This window comes from Mycteria americana, chromosome 1, assembly GCF_035582795.1.
Source record: "Mycteria americana isolate JAX WOST 10 ecotype Jacksonville Zoo and Gardens chromosome 1, USCA_MyAme_1.0, whole genome shotgun sequence".
NCBI lineage: Eukaryota > Metazoa > Chordata > Aves > Ciconiiformes > Ciconiidae > Mycteria > Mycteria americana.
The window spans coordinates 91,071,544-91,089,924 of NC_134365.1; the positions used below are offsets into that span (position 1 = coordinate 91,071,544).

General features: G+C 36.2%; 1 protein-coding gene across 2 annotated transcripts in view; it reads right to left on the bottom strand.

The window, feature by feature from the left end:
- Positions 1-18,381, bottom strand: part of STXBP5L (syntaxin binding protein 5L) — a 209,973-nt gene that overhangs the window by 75,852 nt on the left and 115,740 nt on the right. For both annotated transcript variants that reach the window (XM_075512032.1, XM_075512023.1), the window contains exons 8-15: positions 12,002-12,125; positions 10,334-10,412; positions 10,000-10,154; positions 8,326-8,398; positions 6,828-6,975; positions 5,618-5,685; positions 4,335-4,375; positions 416-633 (exon numbers count right to left, since the gene is read on the bottom strand). In XM_075512032.1, coding sequence (XP_075368147.1) covers positions 416-633; positions 4,335-4,375; positions 5,618-5,685; positions 6,828-6,975; positions 8,326-8,398; positions 10,000-10,154; positions 10,334-10,412; positions 12,002-12,125 — 906 coding nt within the window. The remainder of the gene's footprint in view (positions 1-415; positions 634-4,334; positions 4,376-5,617; positions 5,686-6,827; positions 6,976-8,325; positions 8,399-9,999; positions 10,155-10,333; positions 10,413-12,001; positions 12,126-18,381) is intronic.

Sequence of the window (18,381 nt, forward strand, 5' to 3'; positions counted from 1 at the left end):
AAGAGATGAAATACTTGAGTTAAAGAGAGCATTATTATGTACGTACATAATGTACATTATCTGATAAAAAAATACAGCAGCCAGTATTTTTAGAGCAGGTAAGTACAACAGAGATTTACCCTATCATAAAGTCTTAAAAGCAAACTATGTCTGAAATCTGTACCTTATGTTACTATTAAACCAAAAAAGTGGAGAGTTGGCTCCCAAAAACTCAGTTAGATTTTTGTCACTAACTTAAGTAGAATCAAGATTTCACTCTGGAATGTCCCTAAACCTATAAAATGGAATGTCCCTAAACCTATATTTATACAGCTTGATATTAATTTTATTCAAGTATATAAGCACAGACACGGCAAGGCAATTTGATTTAGAAATTATGTTCTTTTATAAGAGAGTAAAATTCTGAAGGACTTACTGCAATTTCAGTATTTACTTCATGTTTGCTGAACCTGTAAACAACCACATATGCAGAAACTCCTGCCACACAGAAAATTCGGCTTTCAGGACACCAGTACATCATCTGCACAGCAAAAGGATCTTCTTCCACAATCTCAGCTGTTGTTTTTCCTTCTCCCAGTTTCTGTTTTTCAAAGACCTTTGATGTTTTTAATTTGTACAACATCTGTAGAGTAACTGGAATACATTAAAACATATAAAAAATACTGACTAACATGAAGCAAATCAGTTATAAAATTCCTTGGTTCCCATTTTGTTTTCAGTTGTGGCATAACAAAGAATCTTACGAAGGCCTAAGAGGAGAAGATGGGTATTATACAATACAGATATTATTCTGGTACACAGTACTGGTAGGATATGTATTTAATATTTCCAAAATGGGTATTTGTCTGTGAAATACTTCTTAGTACTTTCTGGGACAGGATGTCAAAGGTGTACGTTAACCATTATGTCCATAATTAGGCTTATACTCTGTTATAGAGAGGCTCTGATAATGTTGCTATTTTCCTAATGAGATGTGAAACTAAGATTTCATTTGTCTGAGGTTATTGTCTTGCTAGAATGTAAAGACTATATGGCACTTCAGGAGAAAACATTAGAAAGCATTCTGGTGGCCTGGGCAACACAAAAACTTTGTGAACGAACAGGAGTTCTAAAATGTTTTGAATTTCTTGACTAATAAGTATATATGTATGTATACCTGTATAAAAAACCTTAATATCCAGAAGCCTTTGACAAGACTAGAACTCCACTGCAGTGAATTCTGGAGGTAAAGGAGGGATTATAATTAACTCCATTTTATTTTATTGACATTCCTCCCTGTTTTTTACTACTTTTACATTAATTTATCAGTGGCATTAATAACTGCATAAGGTCAGAAAAAGTCAGTCATACCCATCACCTATAAAGGTGTGTATATACATAAAGGCAAAGCTGTTACATATGTTAGTGTAATTGTGGTAGATCAGTCTAGCTAGCTTGTGTAACAAGAGCAACAAAAAGATGGAAGAATGGTGTTTTAGTTATGTAACCAGATGATGAACACAGCAAAATTACATTTTCATTTTGCAGTGCAGATATATTCCAAGAGTTTTAGCATATAACCTTTCTTATATTTTTAAAAGGTTTAGCACATAAAATGCTACCAAATTTTCACAAATTACAGCAAGTGCTTCTGTATTGAATACATAATTCTTCCTGCCTTCTGTGGCAATGGAAGAGGCCTCAGGATGCCCTTAGTCCCAGTGGCAAATCTAGAGTGGCACTTCAAATCAGACATCATGGGTCCATGCATACTAGGATTGGAAGAATTACAGAATCATAGGGCACAAGTACAAGGCGAGACTCTCTATGCTTCTGTGAATTACTAGGTACCATCTGCACAAGGGCAAATAAGAAACAGCAATGGCTTTTGAGCAAAGATACATTTGGAAAACTGCTTCAGTGGCTTAGCAATTCCCTGTCTCCCACAAATCTGTGTTTTCAGATACAAAATTACACAATTAAAATATGTCTAAAAGCAAAGCATTTTGTGCCTTCAAACACCAGTAGGATATTATGTTTGCTATGAAATCTCAAATGAAATTTGAACTCTATTAAAAAAGTTAAGACCTTGTAAATAATAGAACTTTGTAATAATTAAAACCTTGTAAATAAAAAGTACCAAGTATGGTACCAGTAACGCAGTACATGCCCTGAAAAGCAGGACTAAGACCAGGACATCAGAGATGCACTGAAAGTACCATTACTGTTGAAGGCATTGTGAATATTCATGATCACCTAAGCTTTTATCTCTAAGAAAAATTTCTATCGCAGGATGTACATACTGATTAGTGGGTTATGTTTATATTCCCTGTGAGAAGTTTTTTCCTTTCCCCGTTTCTGCCAGCATTACAGAAGAAATGACTAGCATACTGATTCCTGTGCAGTGTATACGCTAAATGTTTTGGGGTCTTGCAACAAGTCTGTATTGTTTCACCCTAATTTTAATGCCTGTGTTTGCGCATTCTTGTCAAGAGTGTAAGTTTGTAACGAAATATAGAATCATTTAGGTTGGAAAAGACCTTTAAGATCATCAAGTCCAACTGTTAACCTACCACTGCCGAGTCCACCACTAAACCATGTCCTTAAGCACCACATCTACACATCTTTTAAATACCCCCAGGGATGGTGACTCAACCACTTCCCTGGGCAACCTGTTCCAATGCTTGACAACCCTTTCAGTGAAGAAATTTTTCCTAAGATCTAATCTAAACTTCCCTGGCACAACTTGAGGCCATTTCCTCTTGTCCTATTGCTTGTTACTTGGCAGAAGAGACAGACACCTACCTCACTACAACCTCCTTTCAGGTAGTTGTAGAGAGCGAGAAGGCCTCCCCCGAGCCTCCTTTTCTCCAGGCTAAACAAGCCCAGTACCCTCAGCCGTTCCTCATAAGATTTGTGCTCTAGACCTTTCACGAGCTCCACAGTGCACAAGGCAGGGCCTAATGCCTCACATTCCTTCTCTAAATAAAAGTAATTATCCTATTTTTGTTCATATTAAAGCACTCTCAAACTTCTGTCTTTGCAGATAAACTCCTGTTGATCTCATTAGAATTTTTTTCTTTTTGGTGTTCACCATAACTTGAAAATGCTGGAAGATGTAAACTCTAAGCAGCATGTATCTGTTTTTCCTCCATTTCCAAATAGGCAAATTATATAATAAATAACCAGCTCCTAGTCATGTTCAGTTGACATACCTATGTAAAATTCTTTTGTGAAATGAGGCTCTGGAAATCCCTATTTTCTTGTCCATTCTGATGCGTGAAAATATTTGGTATTAGGCAAAAAGAGAACTACCTGACAAAGTCATCAGGTTTAGCTGACATTAAAATCTTGTAAACATTCCCCATATTTGGCTGGAAATGGTAGCAGTTTTAATCATTACAATTCTGTGGCACAACGTAGAAGTAGCAGGTAGTTTAAGCATCTCATACTCTGTGTTCTTGGCGACCATTACAGACTGGTTATTAGGGTCAAATTAGATCTCTCTATGCTTAACATTTCATACAGAAGTTTATTTCACACTCTCTTTTCTTTAAGAGACTGATACCTCATAAAAGAGACATTCTACCCAGACATCCCTGTACCACAGAAGAGACAGAATACAAGGCAACTCTACTGCAACTTTGGTGAAGCACAGTCACATTATTTGAACCAGAATATTTTAGCTTTCAACCAAAATGTATGTATATTTTTAATAAATATCTTTTACTAATAAGTACCATATGTATTTTCTGTAAGGGAAAATGCTGGTTTTTGATATGTGTAGTTATAGCTAGAATGTATGGAACAAGTATTTTCTGAAGCTTTTTCCTGCTGGAATGAATGGAAATGCTTCCCAATTATTTCCTGGAACTTGAGACTGGACAAGAAAAGATTTAGGTCTTCTCCACCCTTGCCAGATTAGACATGTATTAAGATGTATTATTGTATTTTAATATTTTATTTTTGCTTAGCTGTAAAAAGGACTATATTGTACTCAGAATAGAAGAGACACGACAGCTGCAACTGAATATTAGATCTAATTGAGCCCACTCTTTTATATACACAAGATTATGCCCTAGGGATTTTTTACCAACACTTCATCCTTCACAGGTTTTCATATGTTTTATCTGGAGTTTTTATTCCTCTTACCTTAGAGAGAAAAGAGTGAAAGTCTGTATCTCATTAGCAGTGGTTTTTTTTTCTAATTTAATAAAAATTTGATTAATTTCACCTCATTATTCCTAATTATATCATCCCAGGTATTACTACCCATACTGTTAAATATCATGTTTTCTATATATGTGTGTGTGTGATTTGTCAGCATTATATAAAAGTGAACTTTAGAAACTTACTGGCAGAAGCATCCCAAAACTTTACTGATCCATCTGCATGGCTTAAAAAAAAATATAAACATTAAATGTGTTAAAACAAGATGCAATTCTAAAATATCTTCTACTTTCAGTGAGTGATAGCAGAAAAACTGTATTTTGCTCATGTAGTAACTCTCCATACCTTACTGACAATAGATAAGGATATATATATTAACTCTAAGAAAATATTTTGTTATTAGTTTGATTAGGTTAATAAAATACTATTTCATGCATTTCCTACATAGAACTAAGCCCCCAATGAATTTTAAGATCTCAACAGCAAGAAATTAATTCCCATACTAATGATAAGTTTAAGTTACAGCACTTTTGGCTTTGCAGTGGGTCAGCATCAAGCCTATGCACTCTGAAAATGCCATGTATTTGAAAAGACTTTGAAAAGACAGAGGGTAACTTCATTTTGCTTAATACCTTACAGCTGTGTTCTTTTTATTAACATAAAATGATCCCTGAAGTAAAGCTGGAAAAAGGAGACATTTCTGTTTAAAATGAGAATAATCCCTTCATCACCTTATTGGTACTATTGCACACCTCATAATCTTATTTTTAAAAACACGTGTTAAGTATCATTGATAATAACAATTTATCAAATATATTGCTATCATCAGCATGGCTGAGACCAGAGGGAAACACAGAGAGCATCATATCTAAATAGCTTCTGTTTTACAGCATGGCCCCTTGAAAATCCATCAGGCATTGCTCATGGGGCTTCTACTGCAAACTGAGCCTTTCTATGCCTTTTTGCTATGGGGTTGTCTCTCCACTCAAAAGGTGAAATTCATCCCAGTGTACCACACCCTCACTAATGCTAATGGGGTATTAAAATGAATTCCCAAACTGTCCCCAGATACAAAGTCCCCAGAAGGCCAAAAGACAATAGCTGTAGAAGAACAGCTGCTCCCCTTTCTAAAGCTATTCTCTATGCCCTTCGAGGCCAAAATATTATCTTGCAATGGATTCTCCTTTCCAAAGACCCCACCTTCACAAGTATATAGACTTGCTCTCCTACACTGGGGCCTCAAATGGTAATTCTTAATGGTAGTTCATCCCCGAGTACAAAGTTCTGTTTTCTACAGCAAATGGAAATTTCCGTGGTGACTGCACAAGGGAAAAAACCACGTACCTCAAATTAAGAGGCTAGGATATGCATACTCTGTGAAGGGTCAACTCTTATCTATAGCTAACCCACAATCAAAAGCTGTAGACACTAACATTTTAAAACTACCAATCCTCAGTTTCATTCTCACCCTGTAATAATGATTTCGGGATATGTTTGAGCTCCAAGGTTCCATGCTCCACCACTGATAGGCCACTCCTAAACAAACAATAAGAGTACAGAGATCACAACTAATTCTGATGAATCTTGCTTGGTTATTTTTTAAACTCATTGCTTTTTTTGCCTCCAAAAAGCAATACAACTCATAAAAGGAACAAAAATGTGTAGCATTCAAGGCTTTTAAAGCTTATTAACATTTTTATATTATCAATTAAGGCTTTTGAAACTTAATAACATTTTTATTTTATCAATTAAAGTTCTATGTTTTAAAAATGTTTCTGCACAGCTAACACTCAACAATCCAAAATAGGAACTACAGGAAGAAGTAACAAAGAGTTCTGCTACTCTTTTCAGATTGCTTGACTCTTGGAGTTTCTATAGGACACTAAATAGATTGAGAATCTACTTTGAGGATGAAGACTACTGATGAAGTTGGCCCAGAAACAAATAATCTGAGCATGATGACACAAGATGTGAGATAAGGGAATGCAATTTTTGCAGGACATATGAAATCACCATCTCTTCTCTGCCTTTTGTTTACTAGTGGAGAATACTTCTGTTAATATGAAAACTGATGATGTCTGATTTGTTTACCCAATATTTTTTCTAATTTATTTATTATGATGGATTAGTTCTAGTCAAAACATAAACCAGATTAATGCTTGAAATTTATAAAATAATTGCATTTCCTCTTTTTATTTCTGCAGCTTGTCCTATTTCTAAAAGCATTATGTTAAGACTTTGGTAGCTCAGGAAAATAGTTATTAAGATCCCTATTTAATAAAAATCTCACAGACATGCTGTCAACCCTCAACTTTCACTGAAGCTCTTCTGCTAACTTCTTTCAGTTATAATGTTTTCACTTTTTTCTTTGAAAGAGATAACTTACCCATACAAATTTGAATTGTACACTGATGGCTTTCCTTTAACTCAGTCTGATCTGGCATAACTCCAGCAGCCAAATGATTAAGTCCTATATAATGGTCATTAATGGTTGTGCTTAAGTGATGGTGTTTCTGAAGGACAAATACCAGGCCATAAGCATGCTGCTAAGCTGCTGATTGGACCAACTTGAAAGTGATTATTAAAGAAGTAAAATGAAAATAATTTGGTAAGATGTTACAAAAACATAGGTTGTACATTTACTTTCTTTGTTTAAAAAAAATATTGGTTTTGTTTACCTTATTGCTGTATCCTTGCTTTTTATGTTTTGCTCCTACAGAATATAGTACAGGAATCAAATCTGGAGGACAGTCCGCAAAATATTCTGTGCAGGTAACAGGTGACTCATGAATGTCAATAGGATATGGATTTTCAAAGATCGGAAAACTAGTTAAGGAAGACAATTTATTAGAAGCACTGTGACACACTGAGCCATAGAAGAAAACATATTCTTATATTAAAGTGTACAACAGAATCTAAGTAAAATCATTACTCATAAAGTACATTTTCCCTTATTTATTCAAACATACGTATTGTTTTTAATGTCAATAATAATGTGTAGTTACTGAAATAAAGATATAAAAATTCCACTGCTGTGACAAGAATCCTCTTGTAACATAAATACCCATTCATGTGAATAGTTCCTAAGGCTAATAGGACTACTCATGTAAATGAGGATTAGGAACTGATTTTTCCCAACATCTCAAAATCTTATTTATACAGAAGTGACACATTTTCTAGAAGCTTCAGGTTCATGGATATTATATATACTATGACCCAAGAACTACTTATACAACTGTGGATTTTATATTGAGCAGCTTAGCTTATTGGGTTGGTAGACTACTGATTCTACAATGAACAATTGCAGTAGCGGATGAAGTAGATCTCAGTTTATTTCTCACTTCCATCAGTTTGGGCAGTCTAATAAGAAGGAAAGCCTCACTTCTGGCATATTACACAATGTTATTCACAATTAAAAACTGTAGGAAATTTGGTTCTGATTTCACTTACATCCATTTCATATTGCTGAGATGATTTGAATTATTCTTGAAAGTAAGTAAAATCAGAATATGATTCACTTAAAATGTTTCAAGATATTAAGGGCAAAACCTGTTCCTAGTTATACCAGTGTGAATGTGCCTGTACATTACTGGTAGTGTTGGAGGCAGAAAAAAATAAATAAGAATTGGATTCTGCATTACATGATGTATAATTCCTCTTTGATATGAACATTGATTCGGATATGAAAGAACTATTTGTCATTTAAACCAGCAACTGGATCATGAAATAATCCCATAGATCCACTACAAATCAATGCCATTATTTACTAAGATACTTAAGTAAATACTTAAGTGTTAGTCCCTGTGGAGTCTACTGAAGTTAGGCATGCATATAAGTAGCAGTTGAATCTGGTTTCCAAAACACATGTTCAGGTCATAATTCAGCATGTGACCAAATATTACTTAACTTTGATTTTGAGTGAATGTTTGAAGGCTATGCTGAAGGGACCGCAGATTTAGATTTATTCCCAAACTTAAGAACAAATATTATCATAAGTTTCTGTTGATTAGCTGATGTTAGCTCTCAAGGTTGAGGTAAACATATAGAGTGAATTATTACCAAAAGTAAATTATTTTGGATAGTAAAATGACATTGCATGATAACATTTGGATTTTTATCATCATTTGCTGAACAGCTAAGATATACAAATAACTTCATATAAGACTTTATACTTACTTGCTTTGTGTCAGGTCAACAACAATGAGATCTTTTTCCAAAAGCACAACTACAGCATAGGGTTCTTGAAATTCTGTAAGCGAGGAATCAAGTATAAGAGACATGGAGTTCTCCTATTAGTCATTTTAAACAAACAAGTCATCTTTATGGTCTGCAAACGTTCACAGTAGATTAAACAAAAGTTTTGAGATACAGATCCTTGACATATCCACAAACTAGACATATCTGCAAACTAGGGCCAGATGGGAACTGAGAAATGACTTTTGGGCAGTACTGCTGATCAACATACATAGTACAAATAGAATTGGCATGTTATAGCATGCCAGGATGATGGTATATTGAAAGTAAAGAAATAGAATGTGAATAAGTTGTGTGTACCACTGCATTGCTGAATCCAGTTATTATACAGAAAATGTATTTTTCCTGTCCAGTAGTAATACTTCTACTGTGTAGAACTGTTCTTCAAAACCAGATTGTGAACAGCTGACCCAGTCCACTTGGTGATACACAATGCCCTCATTTCCAAAGCGATTCCAAAGGAATATTCCAAAGGAATCCTGTGAGTCTGCTGTGTCAATTCAGATACTGACACGCTCCTTCCTCCCATACACTCTTTAGGAGATTATATTGTTTGGTTTTTTATTTAATGTTTTTTTTGTTTATCAAAAATAAACAACTAAAGTGACAAATAAATGCTTCCCTTGATGCATAGGGTGTGTTAATTTACATAGGATAAAAGTTATTTTAAAAAATACAAATGTGAAATTACGACTCTCTCTTCAACAGCAGACAACCATTCCAGCATGTGCAAGCTCAGAGTACACTCTTCAGATGGCTGATGCCAAAAGGCTGAGTAAATTGACAGAAACTGATTTACCTTTCTTTCAGGCCAGCTACAAATGCACCTTATTTGTGGCCTGTTTTTATACAAGGCTATAAATAACACAGCTTAAACCAAAATTTTTAAATATTAGTGTGTGAGCAGGGGAAGGGGCTACAAAATCTTAGTACTGGGAAGTGTCACTGTATTTGACACTGTTAAATGAAGGCCCAAACTAACTTTGATTACTGAAAATTAAATTTTTGCATGACATTGAAACAAATACACACCTTATCTTTACTAAGTGTTTTTAATATATATTTGATTTAGCTACATGTATAGGATTTATTTTACTTTTCTGCCTGAGGGCTTAAAATGTTAAACTTAGTTTCTTTTTGACTTACAGCTTTTCTTATTTACTTTCTGGAGTGTTCTGTGAATGTACGTCAGAATATGGCAGCCCCACAATATGCAGCAAAACACTTTTAACATTTCAATTCAGGCTGAAGCGTAAGAGCTTTTTTTGCAGATAAGTGATAGTTTAATCTTAAATAATTTAGCAATCTGTAGATTTTCAGCCTCATGAAAAATGTCAGAAATATAAGCACGTATGTTTGATTAATAGCAATATTTCCTCACACTAGCCCATGTGGAGATTTATGCATGCTTTATTGTCCAGTCCTTACTTGCTTCCTATATTGAGAATGCAAACAAGTTCCAGTTACTTTCAGTGATGTAGTTTTCCTGAGATGGATACAACTGTGAGAATGGAAGTCCTTGGAATGGAATTAAGGTATGAGAGAAGATCACTTCATTTATGTTTTCCATAACTGTGTTTGGCTTAATAAACTCACCATTTGGATATGGGGTTTCACAAAGAGTTAAAAAATCAACTATAGGGTGATCCATTTCAAGAACTGTAATTGCTTTTCCATGCATGATTGTTAAACTTGGTCTTCGGCAAGCCTTATCATATGACAATCCACCAGAAAATACCACAAATGGTTCACTGTATTAAAAAAAACAACATAGTAATTATAAGTTTACATAGTATATACAAGTTTACATTATAGGTTTAGTACCTTTAAAGAATAATAAATAGCTTTGCAAAAAGAAAGAGGGAGAGATTCTAAAAGGACTTTAATTCAGGAATGTAACATTGAGTTAATTACAGAATTAAAAACATACCTGTTTTTACAGGTCTTGTACTCTACTTTAAGAATTGGTTTACAAGATTCAGTTTTTTTTCCATCTCTCTGAATTTTTCCTAAGGAAAGAAAGAAGATTAAAGCTGTATTAAAACATCATGATAACAGAACTATCAAACTAAAACACACACATTGAAGCAACTGTATAAGCAGTAAGAGAACGGAACTTTAAAGCTACAGAAGATGAGTATTAGCTCCCATTTCCATAAAATTTGCATTTGTCTAAATTAATTACATTTATTATGGCTTTATGTTTTTACTGCCATATACATCTAAAGGACCATAGACCACACTTCAGAGACATGTAAAAACCATGCAGATTGCTGAGAAGAATGACACTTAACTAATAATTAATGAATTTGACCAAATGTATACCTTTTTTCTGAACACATCATGACCATAAACAGCTTAATTTTTTCCTAAGTAATTCTTAGATTGACTCAATTCCTTTTGTTGACAAAATGTTACATGCTCTGGAGTGTAAATAGTTGAGTGATAAAATTAAACAAAGCATACAACTGAAATTCATGGGTTCTTGGTTAATTATGGCTCAGTACTTTCTTCCAGTTAGAGAAAAGTAACTTGTAAACAAACAAACAAACAAACAAAAATTTGGCTTTGTTACTTTGGAAAGCCTATGCTTGCTTTCAACAACAACCTGACGGGAGGATACAGCATAGAGAGAGCCAGACTGTTCTCAGAGGTGCACAGTGACGTGATGGGAGGCAAAGGACTCAAGTTGTGACATGGGAAATTCTAGTTGGACATTAGCAAAAAAATCTGTACCATGAGGGTCATTAAATACTGGAAGATGTTGCTCAGAGAGGTTGTGCAATTTGTCATTGGAAGTGTTCAAGTGTCCAGTGTCAGCTGGACACTGCCCTGAGCTAACTGATCTTTTCAGGCCTGTTTTGAGCTGGGGGCTAGACTAGATGAACTCTGAGAGGTCCCTTCTGACATGAAGTACAATTGTATGACTAAAAATGATAAAATAAAAGGAATTAGGAAATTTAAGAAAATGCTAAAACTTTTCTGGGCTACATAGATCTTGCCTTCCCCTTCTTTCTCCCTCTCCACCCAGTTAGGCTTCTTGGTAATGTATTGATTTGCAATAGAGTTAATACCTTTTAACCTCATTTATAGGAAGCAATGGCCTATAAAGTCCCAGCCATAAAAGATACAGCCATTTCTTAATATGGCTCCTTTGAATTCTTCATTGCAGTGACTTGGGAAGCCTTGTACCATCTCTATAACAAGCAACACAGTGCCTTGTACAAAATGTATTACTTCTTGTGAAAATTGCACATACAAGCACATAAGTACAAATATAAAAGAAATGTGAAAATCCCATAGCCTAAGGGTGTCAAAGACTAACAGTAGACTATTAAGATGAAGTGGATAAAAGAAGACATTAGAGCAATATTACCCAGTAAGAGGTATTTATGACACCAATTGGAAAAAAAGTTTGATCAAAATTGCTCTCTGATTTTTATAATATTTTGCAGCTACTTTGCAGATCAAAATATTTATGCAAGAAGCAACTCTGGATCTGGGCTACAATAAAAAATGAAATAAACATAGATATTAGCAAACAGCATGGAGAATATTGTATTGCTTCTTAGTTATACATTTTAACTATCAAAATTACCATGTGGAATTGTGGTCTGGAATGGTCTGTTAGGACTTTTCAGATTCCATAGGGTCAAGCTGCCATCAGAGTGACTGCACATGAACTGTTTCCCTTCATGATGCCAAGCAACAGAATGAATAGCCTACAGAAATGAAAGAAGAAGTTGAGACTGAAATTGAATACAGTGTTTACACTACTGATATTTTAATGTATGACTTTGGATTATGTTAATCTAATGGTATATCAACAGTTGGATGGTTCTTGTTCGTCTAAAGTCCATTACTAGCACTTTTTAGTAACCAATGGCTGTAATCTACTGCTAGTCAAGCAAAAGAATTCATTATAAATGCTAACATATCACAAGAATGTAAGAAATCCTGTACTGAATCAGACCAAAATTGAAGGAACAAGGTATTAAGGTAAAAGTATAAGAACAAGGGACATACAGTGCAATCATAATATGTCTGATAGCTCTCCTTAGAAGTATTTTGTTTGGCAAACATACAGGGAATTCTGTGTGACAAGTCTTACAGGTAACATACAACACAAGCAGTTTCCCCAGAAAACTATTTAGGAACAGTCGAAATACTAGTCTGTTCTTGAATAATTCCCCCACCTTGCATACTTAAGTTTCAGAGCAAGTACACAGAAATCCGGGATGTTTAACATAAAAACAAAACCACTAAAGAGACCAGGGTCATTTCATTGATATAGGAAATTAACAAAACAATGATGCAAGATACTTTTGGAACAGATGGTGCTTCAGAGAAGAGGAATATCGCACTCCTATGTATACAATGCAAGTATCACATGATGAATGTTATGTACGCCAAAAAGCAACACTTCAAAAATTAATACATCATTCGTAGTATTTTGTGCATAATTAGTGGAACTGACTGAAAATATCCATAATTACATCAAACTAGCTGAAGGGATAATGGTGTAAATCCTTCATTTTCACTGGTATGTGCTGGAAACTAACAAAAGCCATTTTCTGGCAAAACAAAGTATTGCTTCATTGTATACCACAGTTTCTCATACACTCCCCTCAGAAGCACAAACTCATAAAATTTTCCCTTGAATCCATTTCCCTTCCAGAAATGTTAGCTGCCAAATAACAAAAAACACAGTATGTTTTTATGTAAATGTAAATAAGAGAGACCTATTTTTGAATGCAGTTTAATAAATTTCTATTTTTGCAACCCAGGAAGTGCTAAGGCCTTGCATGCACTTACAATTGCATATTAACATTTACCTGATTTATTCAAATCACCTTAAAATAATGCCTAGGTATTTGTAAGTCAGCATTGGAGTTGTTCACATCAATTTTGCTTAAACTGACAAGAAATAAACCTAAGTGCTACTGGTTCCTATTCAAAACTCTCTGTTGGTCACTCTTTTAATAAGTATATTGATTGTTATGGTTGGTAATGGCTCATGGTCTGGAGAGAATATCAGAAGAAACCAACGAAAAGGCTGTGACCCTTTCCCAAAACTTTACTCAGCTCCTGAGGCTGGACAGCATAGCCACAAAGGAGCCTTTGCATTAAGATGACCCAGACGTTTTAACAGAAATCTGACATGCCTTGTATATGAATGCTTTGTTAACACACCAGTAAGCTAGTCATGCCAATAAAGATTCAACAAACGGAGCTGAACAAAGTGAACTCTAGATATTTATCTTCGAATGACATAATGGGTGTCACTCAAACTTCTGCCTGCTAGAAGGGGTTGGCAATTCCTGTTAATAACCCAGAAAATACCAAACTATAACTGAAGCAACAGAAGACAACACAGAAAGACAGTTCATACAGAGTCCAATGCCATTGCCCTCAGGTAGTAAGAAACTTAGATCTGTGGTGAGGGCTGCTTCACTTACACTAAAGGCATGTCTATCCTCGTGCAAATTAATTCTGACATGAGCTCATTCACGCTTGCTATCATGCCAAATTTGAATCTGCTTTTGATGTATTATCACACATAGAAACATTTCACATGGTTACAGTCGCTGTGTCTGAGCAGGAGCTAGTAACTAGCAGATGAAAATTGTACCAAGCTGCTTGTTAAACTGCCTCTCAGCTGCTAGGTGCCACCTGCCAGCATAAGCCTCCTGTTGAGTGGAGCTGAGACAGAATGCTCCTGTCACAGACAGTTGGCATAGCAGCAACTCAAACTCACCTGTTAGACTTTGCCCCAAAACAGGCAAGAAATACTTAGAATTGCTTTTGGAGGTCTCAGCTGGGAGTCACAACTAATACTGAAAGGTGGTACTGAATAAGTCCCTAATTTTCTCTCTGCTAGAGTATGTCTAGCATTCTGATCCACTTTGTTAGCATCCACACAAAAAAGGAGCAGTTATTTGCGTAGAACAGAAGTTCATCATGGTGGGTGACTCATGTGAATGTTCACACAGTGTATGCACATAAAGCGTATCACTCCAGATTGGGTATGTTTCTCCTTCTGCAGTACCCACAGTGGTTGCATACATATTCCACCTTCTGTCACACTCAGCATGTACTAAAATTAAGCATGCCCAACACCATTTCACTTCCTTCCCAACCACAAACCTCCTCCACTGCGAAAGTACTCATGGGGACTCTAGGACCACTTTTAACCTTATTTTGAACAAGCACCATACTCATCCTATTGCTTGAATCTTAAGAATACTTTGTGTTAGTAGTACTGCAGGACCATTACAGCAAGGGTCACATCCAATTTGATACTTCCATAATGGCATAGTGCTTAATAAAGGTAGGGAGATGTCATTTGGCAAATGTCTCTGTGAACTCGGCAGCTTCATTTTGGAGATGTGTTCTAATGAAAGATGATGACTATCCTTCAGGAAGCTCTGAATGTGTGTTGACCCAACCTGTCAAATTTTTAAACAGCCTGTGTATGAAGACAGCTGTTTTTTGGGTCTGCCAACTATCAATAATAACTTGGGAATCCTTTGAAGGATCTGCCTTGTTTATGTGCTCTCTTTTTATACCAACTAGTGCAAATAAACTTTTGAAGGAATTTATAAAAGGGCTTGCAAGGAAAGCCTTTTATAGAGGGCATCGTATAGGAGCATTGATTGAAAGGGCCTGAATATCTCATCGATATCGCCACTGAGAAGATGACAACCATCGTCACACAAAGAAACAAATTTGCAGCTGACATCTTGAAGAGCAAACACAAGATTATTTAGCAGCAGGTTCAAACTCCACTCTGGGACCAGGTGTTTCACAAGCAAGAACATTTTAGTCTCTTGAAAAGCTTTGACACAGTGGAGAAGAAAACATAGAAACTCCTTGTATCAGGAGTTGATGAACTGAGGCAGCCTCTAACTGGTCATCAGTGGGGCTAAAAGACAGACAGGTCTACTTTTAGCTCCAGTGAGTGAACCACAAGTATCAGTGAGAAGCTTTAAAGGGAAGATACAGGCTTACAAGAACACCAAGCAGAGAAGTTCCAGATAATGCAACTTGTACAGCTTTTTCTATCCTTGGTGAGAAGCTCTCATTTGAAATCGGCAGACATGTTTTATTTGTGAAAGGTTCCCAGCCTTCAAGACATGAAGTATAGCATGATGAAGATGGAGTAAGGAATGCAGCTGTAAAAGCTGCAATTGCAGGTCTGTGAACAGAGGGCAGAGTCTTCAGCTCCACCACTTACAAGCTATTGGGTTGTCTCAGTGAGCTGTTTATTCTAGGAGCAATGTGTCCATGACATTAATCTGGACGGCAAGGAAAATGAAAGGGCATACTTCTGCAAGTATTGGACAGATCCTGCTAATATTGTAGGAAACAACTCACCTCCCTGTCATAAGATTACCCATATTCTGAGATGTCTGCAACATATGTCTCATATCCATGTCTGCAAGTCTCGTGCGACGTGAAGCATCACACTGGTATGACAATGCCATGCAGCCTAGAAAGGATAGGCAAGATTTCACAGTGGTGATGTCCGAGTGGACTGAGAACCATTATCTCTTGGTGATCCTTTTGTTAGCCAGCTGTTCAAGTGTGCAAATAAAGAGGACCTATTCCATCTGAGCTGAGTGTCCACTACTTCTAAGACCTCAATTAAAAAAACAGTACTCAACATAGTGAAATAATTGAATGGAAGAGACCTTTTAATAATGGTTCTCACTGACAATGAAATGAAAGCATTTCTTGTGGCTGTATGAAAAGAAATATCTTTAAATTCATGAGATATGAAACGATTCCTCTCTATAACAATTGAATGTCAGCAGATATAGTCCCCATCTTGAACTTAAAAAGGAAGAATATTTAGATTTGTAGATAGACAATCAGTTACCAGCCTCCTTTCCTCTTCTGTATCAAAAAATATCTGCTGTTAACTTCTCACTCCTGTGCTGCGCAGTGGCAGTTTCTACAGATCTGAATAACAACAGAGAGCCTCCTTCTCAACAGCTGGTCTGGGGAGACTGAAATCCAATGCCGACAAGGGTAACACAGGAGAAATCCAGCTTGATCTTGTGAAAGGCTTGATCCTGTGAAAGGATGAGTATTTGGATGGAGTCTTGAGGGTGCTGACATTTATTTTGAGTGACATTACCAAGCTGGACAGCTATCTGAAGAAGATTATAGAGAAGAACGAACTTGCCTCAGTGATGAACAGTCACAGTCCATCAAAGACAAGAAAACAAGCTGTTTCTCACAGTACACACCAAGTACTAATGGAGAAGCCTGGTGCCAGGGGAATTTTTGATACTAAACAGAAGTATCTGCTCCCTGATAAGCCAGAAAAGATCGTGCCATCCGACAATCCTTAAAGATGCCAGAAGAGGAATTGGTGAGTTAGATGACATTTCCAGTTCTTTCACCATCAAATAGGGTGACTACATTAGTTTCAAGAAAGCATAATGATAGTAAGAAAAATGAGGCGGGATTAATCTCATTCAGACCCCATTCAAAGAGGCACTTCAGTATTCAATGAAGATACAGAACATTTACAGTAATTTAACTGAGACCTCACAGATACCCTGCAATTGCAACTGGCTGGCTCAGCGCCAGAACAATGATACCGAAAGATTGGTCAGACATCATGGGGCAGAGAGGCCTTGCATCAGTCCAGATAGAATGGTGAAGGGGAGCAGGAACAATGTTTTCTGGACTGATGTTAGGTGACCGATCTGTAAGAAGAGGCTTAGGTCGGAAAGCGGGTTGGTGCCAAATACCAAGTGGCACACGCCGAACTAATCATTTGTGTCTCACAAAAGCTATATAACCCGGGATTTAAAAAGGAACCCTTTTTAAGGGCTCCCTAGGGGAATCCTAGCAGATCTGGAACATTATCAATCTGGAGCCTGAAAGTCTGGAATAAAGTACAATGGCTAGTCACATAACCCTTTTAAAGACAAAATAAGAGTCTTGCAACTATTTCAGTAGACGATAGCAAGCCACCACAAGTTGTACAAAGTGGAGTAATGACACAGCAAGTAACCACTCAGGAGGAAAGCAAGTAACCACTCAGGAGGAAAGCACATGACTGATAAGAAGGCCAAAAAATAGTTCCTGAGGACAATACTGAAAAATGTGGAACAACTAAATTGTATGAGAAATTTTCAACAACCAAGCACTCTGTCTCAACAAGCAAAAAAAAAAAAAAGAAACAGTATTATGAAGATCCTGTTTTATGTAGTCTCATTCTGAGCACAAGAGGGGACAGGGAGTGAACAGAACCCCCCCAGGTGACCTGTAAAAGGAAAAAGTTGTCCAGCCTTAAGTAATAGAACAGGTGCAATTTCACAAGTGTATGTATAGGCAGACTGTCACTTAGAGGCAATTTAGTGGGCATGTCTTTAGGCTTAAGCACTGGCTTGTTTAAACTCTGAATTACCCTGTCCTTTAGAACATTTGCTATGTGGATGCTCAGAATCTTAACCTTGAAGCTCAGTGTAGTGTTAATATATCTGTGAAAACAGGCCTGAAATAGTGCAGGATTCAGATATATTCAGATTACTTTTTAGACTGTATACTCTAAAAACGTGTATACTCCTTACATGTATAAGGTGGCAAGACGAAGAAGGAAAGATAACCAATTACTGCCTGGATCACTTTAAAGAAAATGTCCTTTTCTACCTTCAGTTGTAGTTGCATTCACATTGATCCATATTATTTATCCATCCACTTTACAGAAGGGCTGGCAGAACAAAGCATGTTTTTCCCTAGGGCTAGTACTAAAATCATAACAACTAGGAATATATCTATTTTTGAAACAGCCTGTTTATTGATACAAGAACTGTGTCTGTGGTTGATACAATCTGCTTACAAATGGCAAGAGACAATTGTCTGATAAAACTATGAGAATACAATTTTGAAAACTTTTTAATCAGATCTTGAGTACTAGGTAATACCAATAGCCCTACAAAGTAATTTGTCTTTCATTCT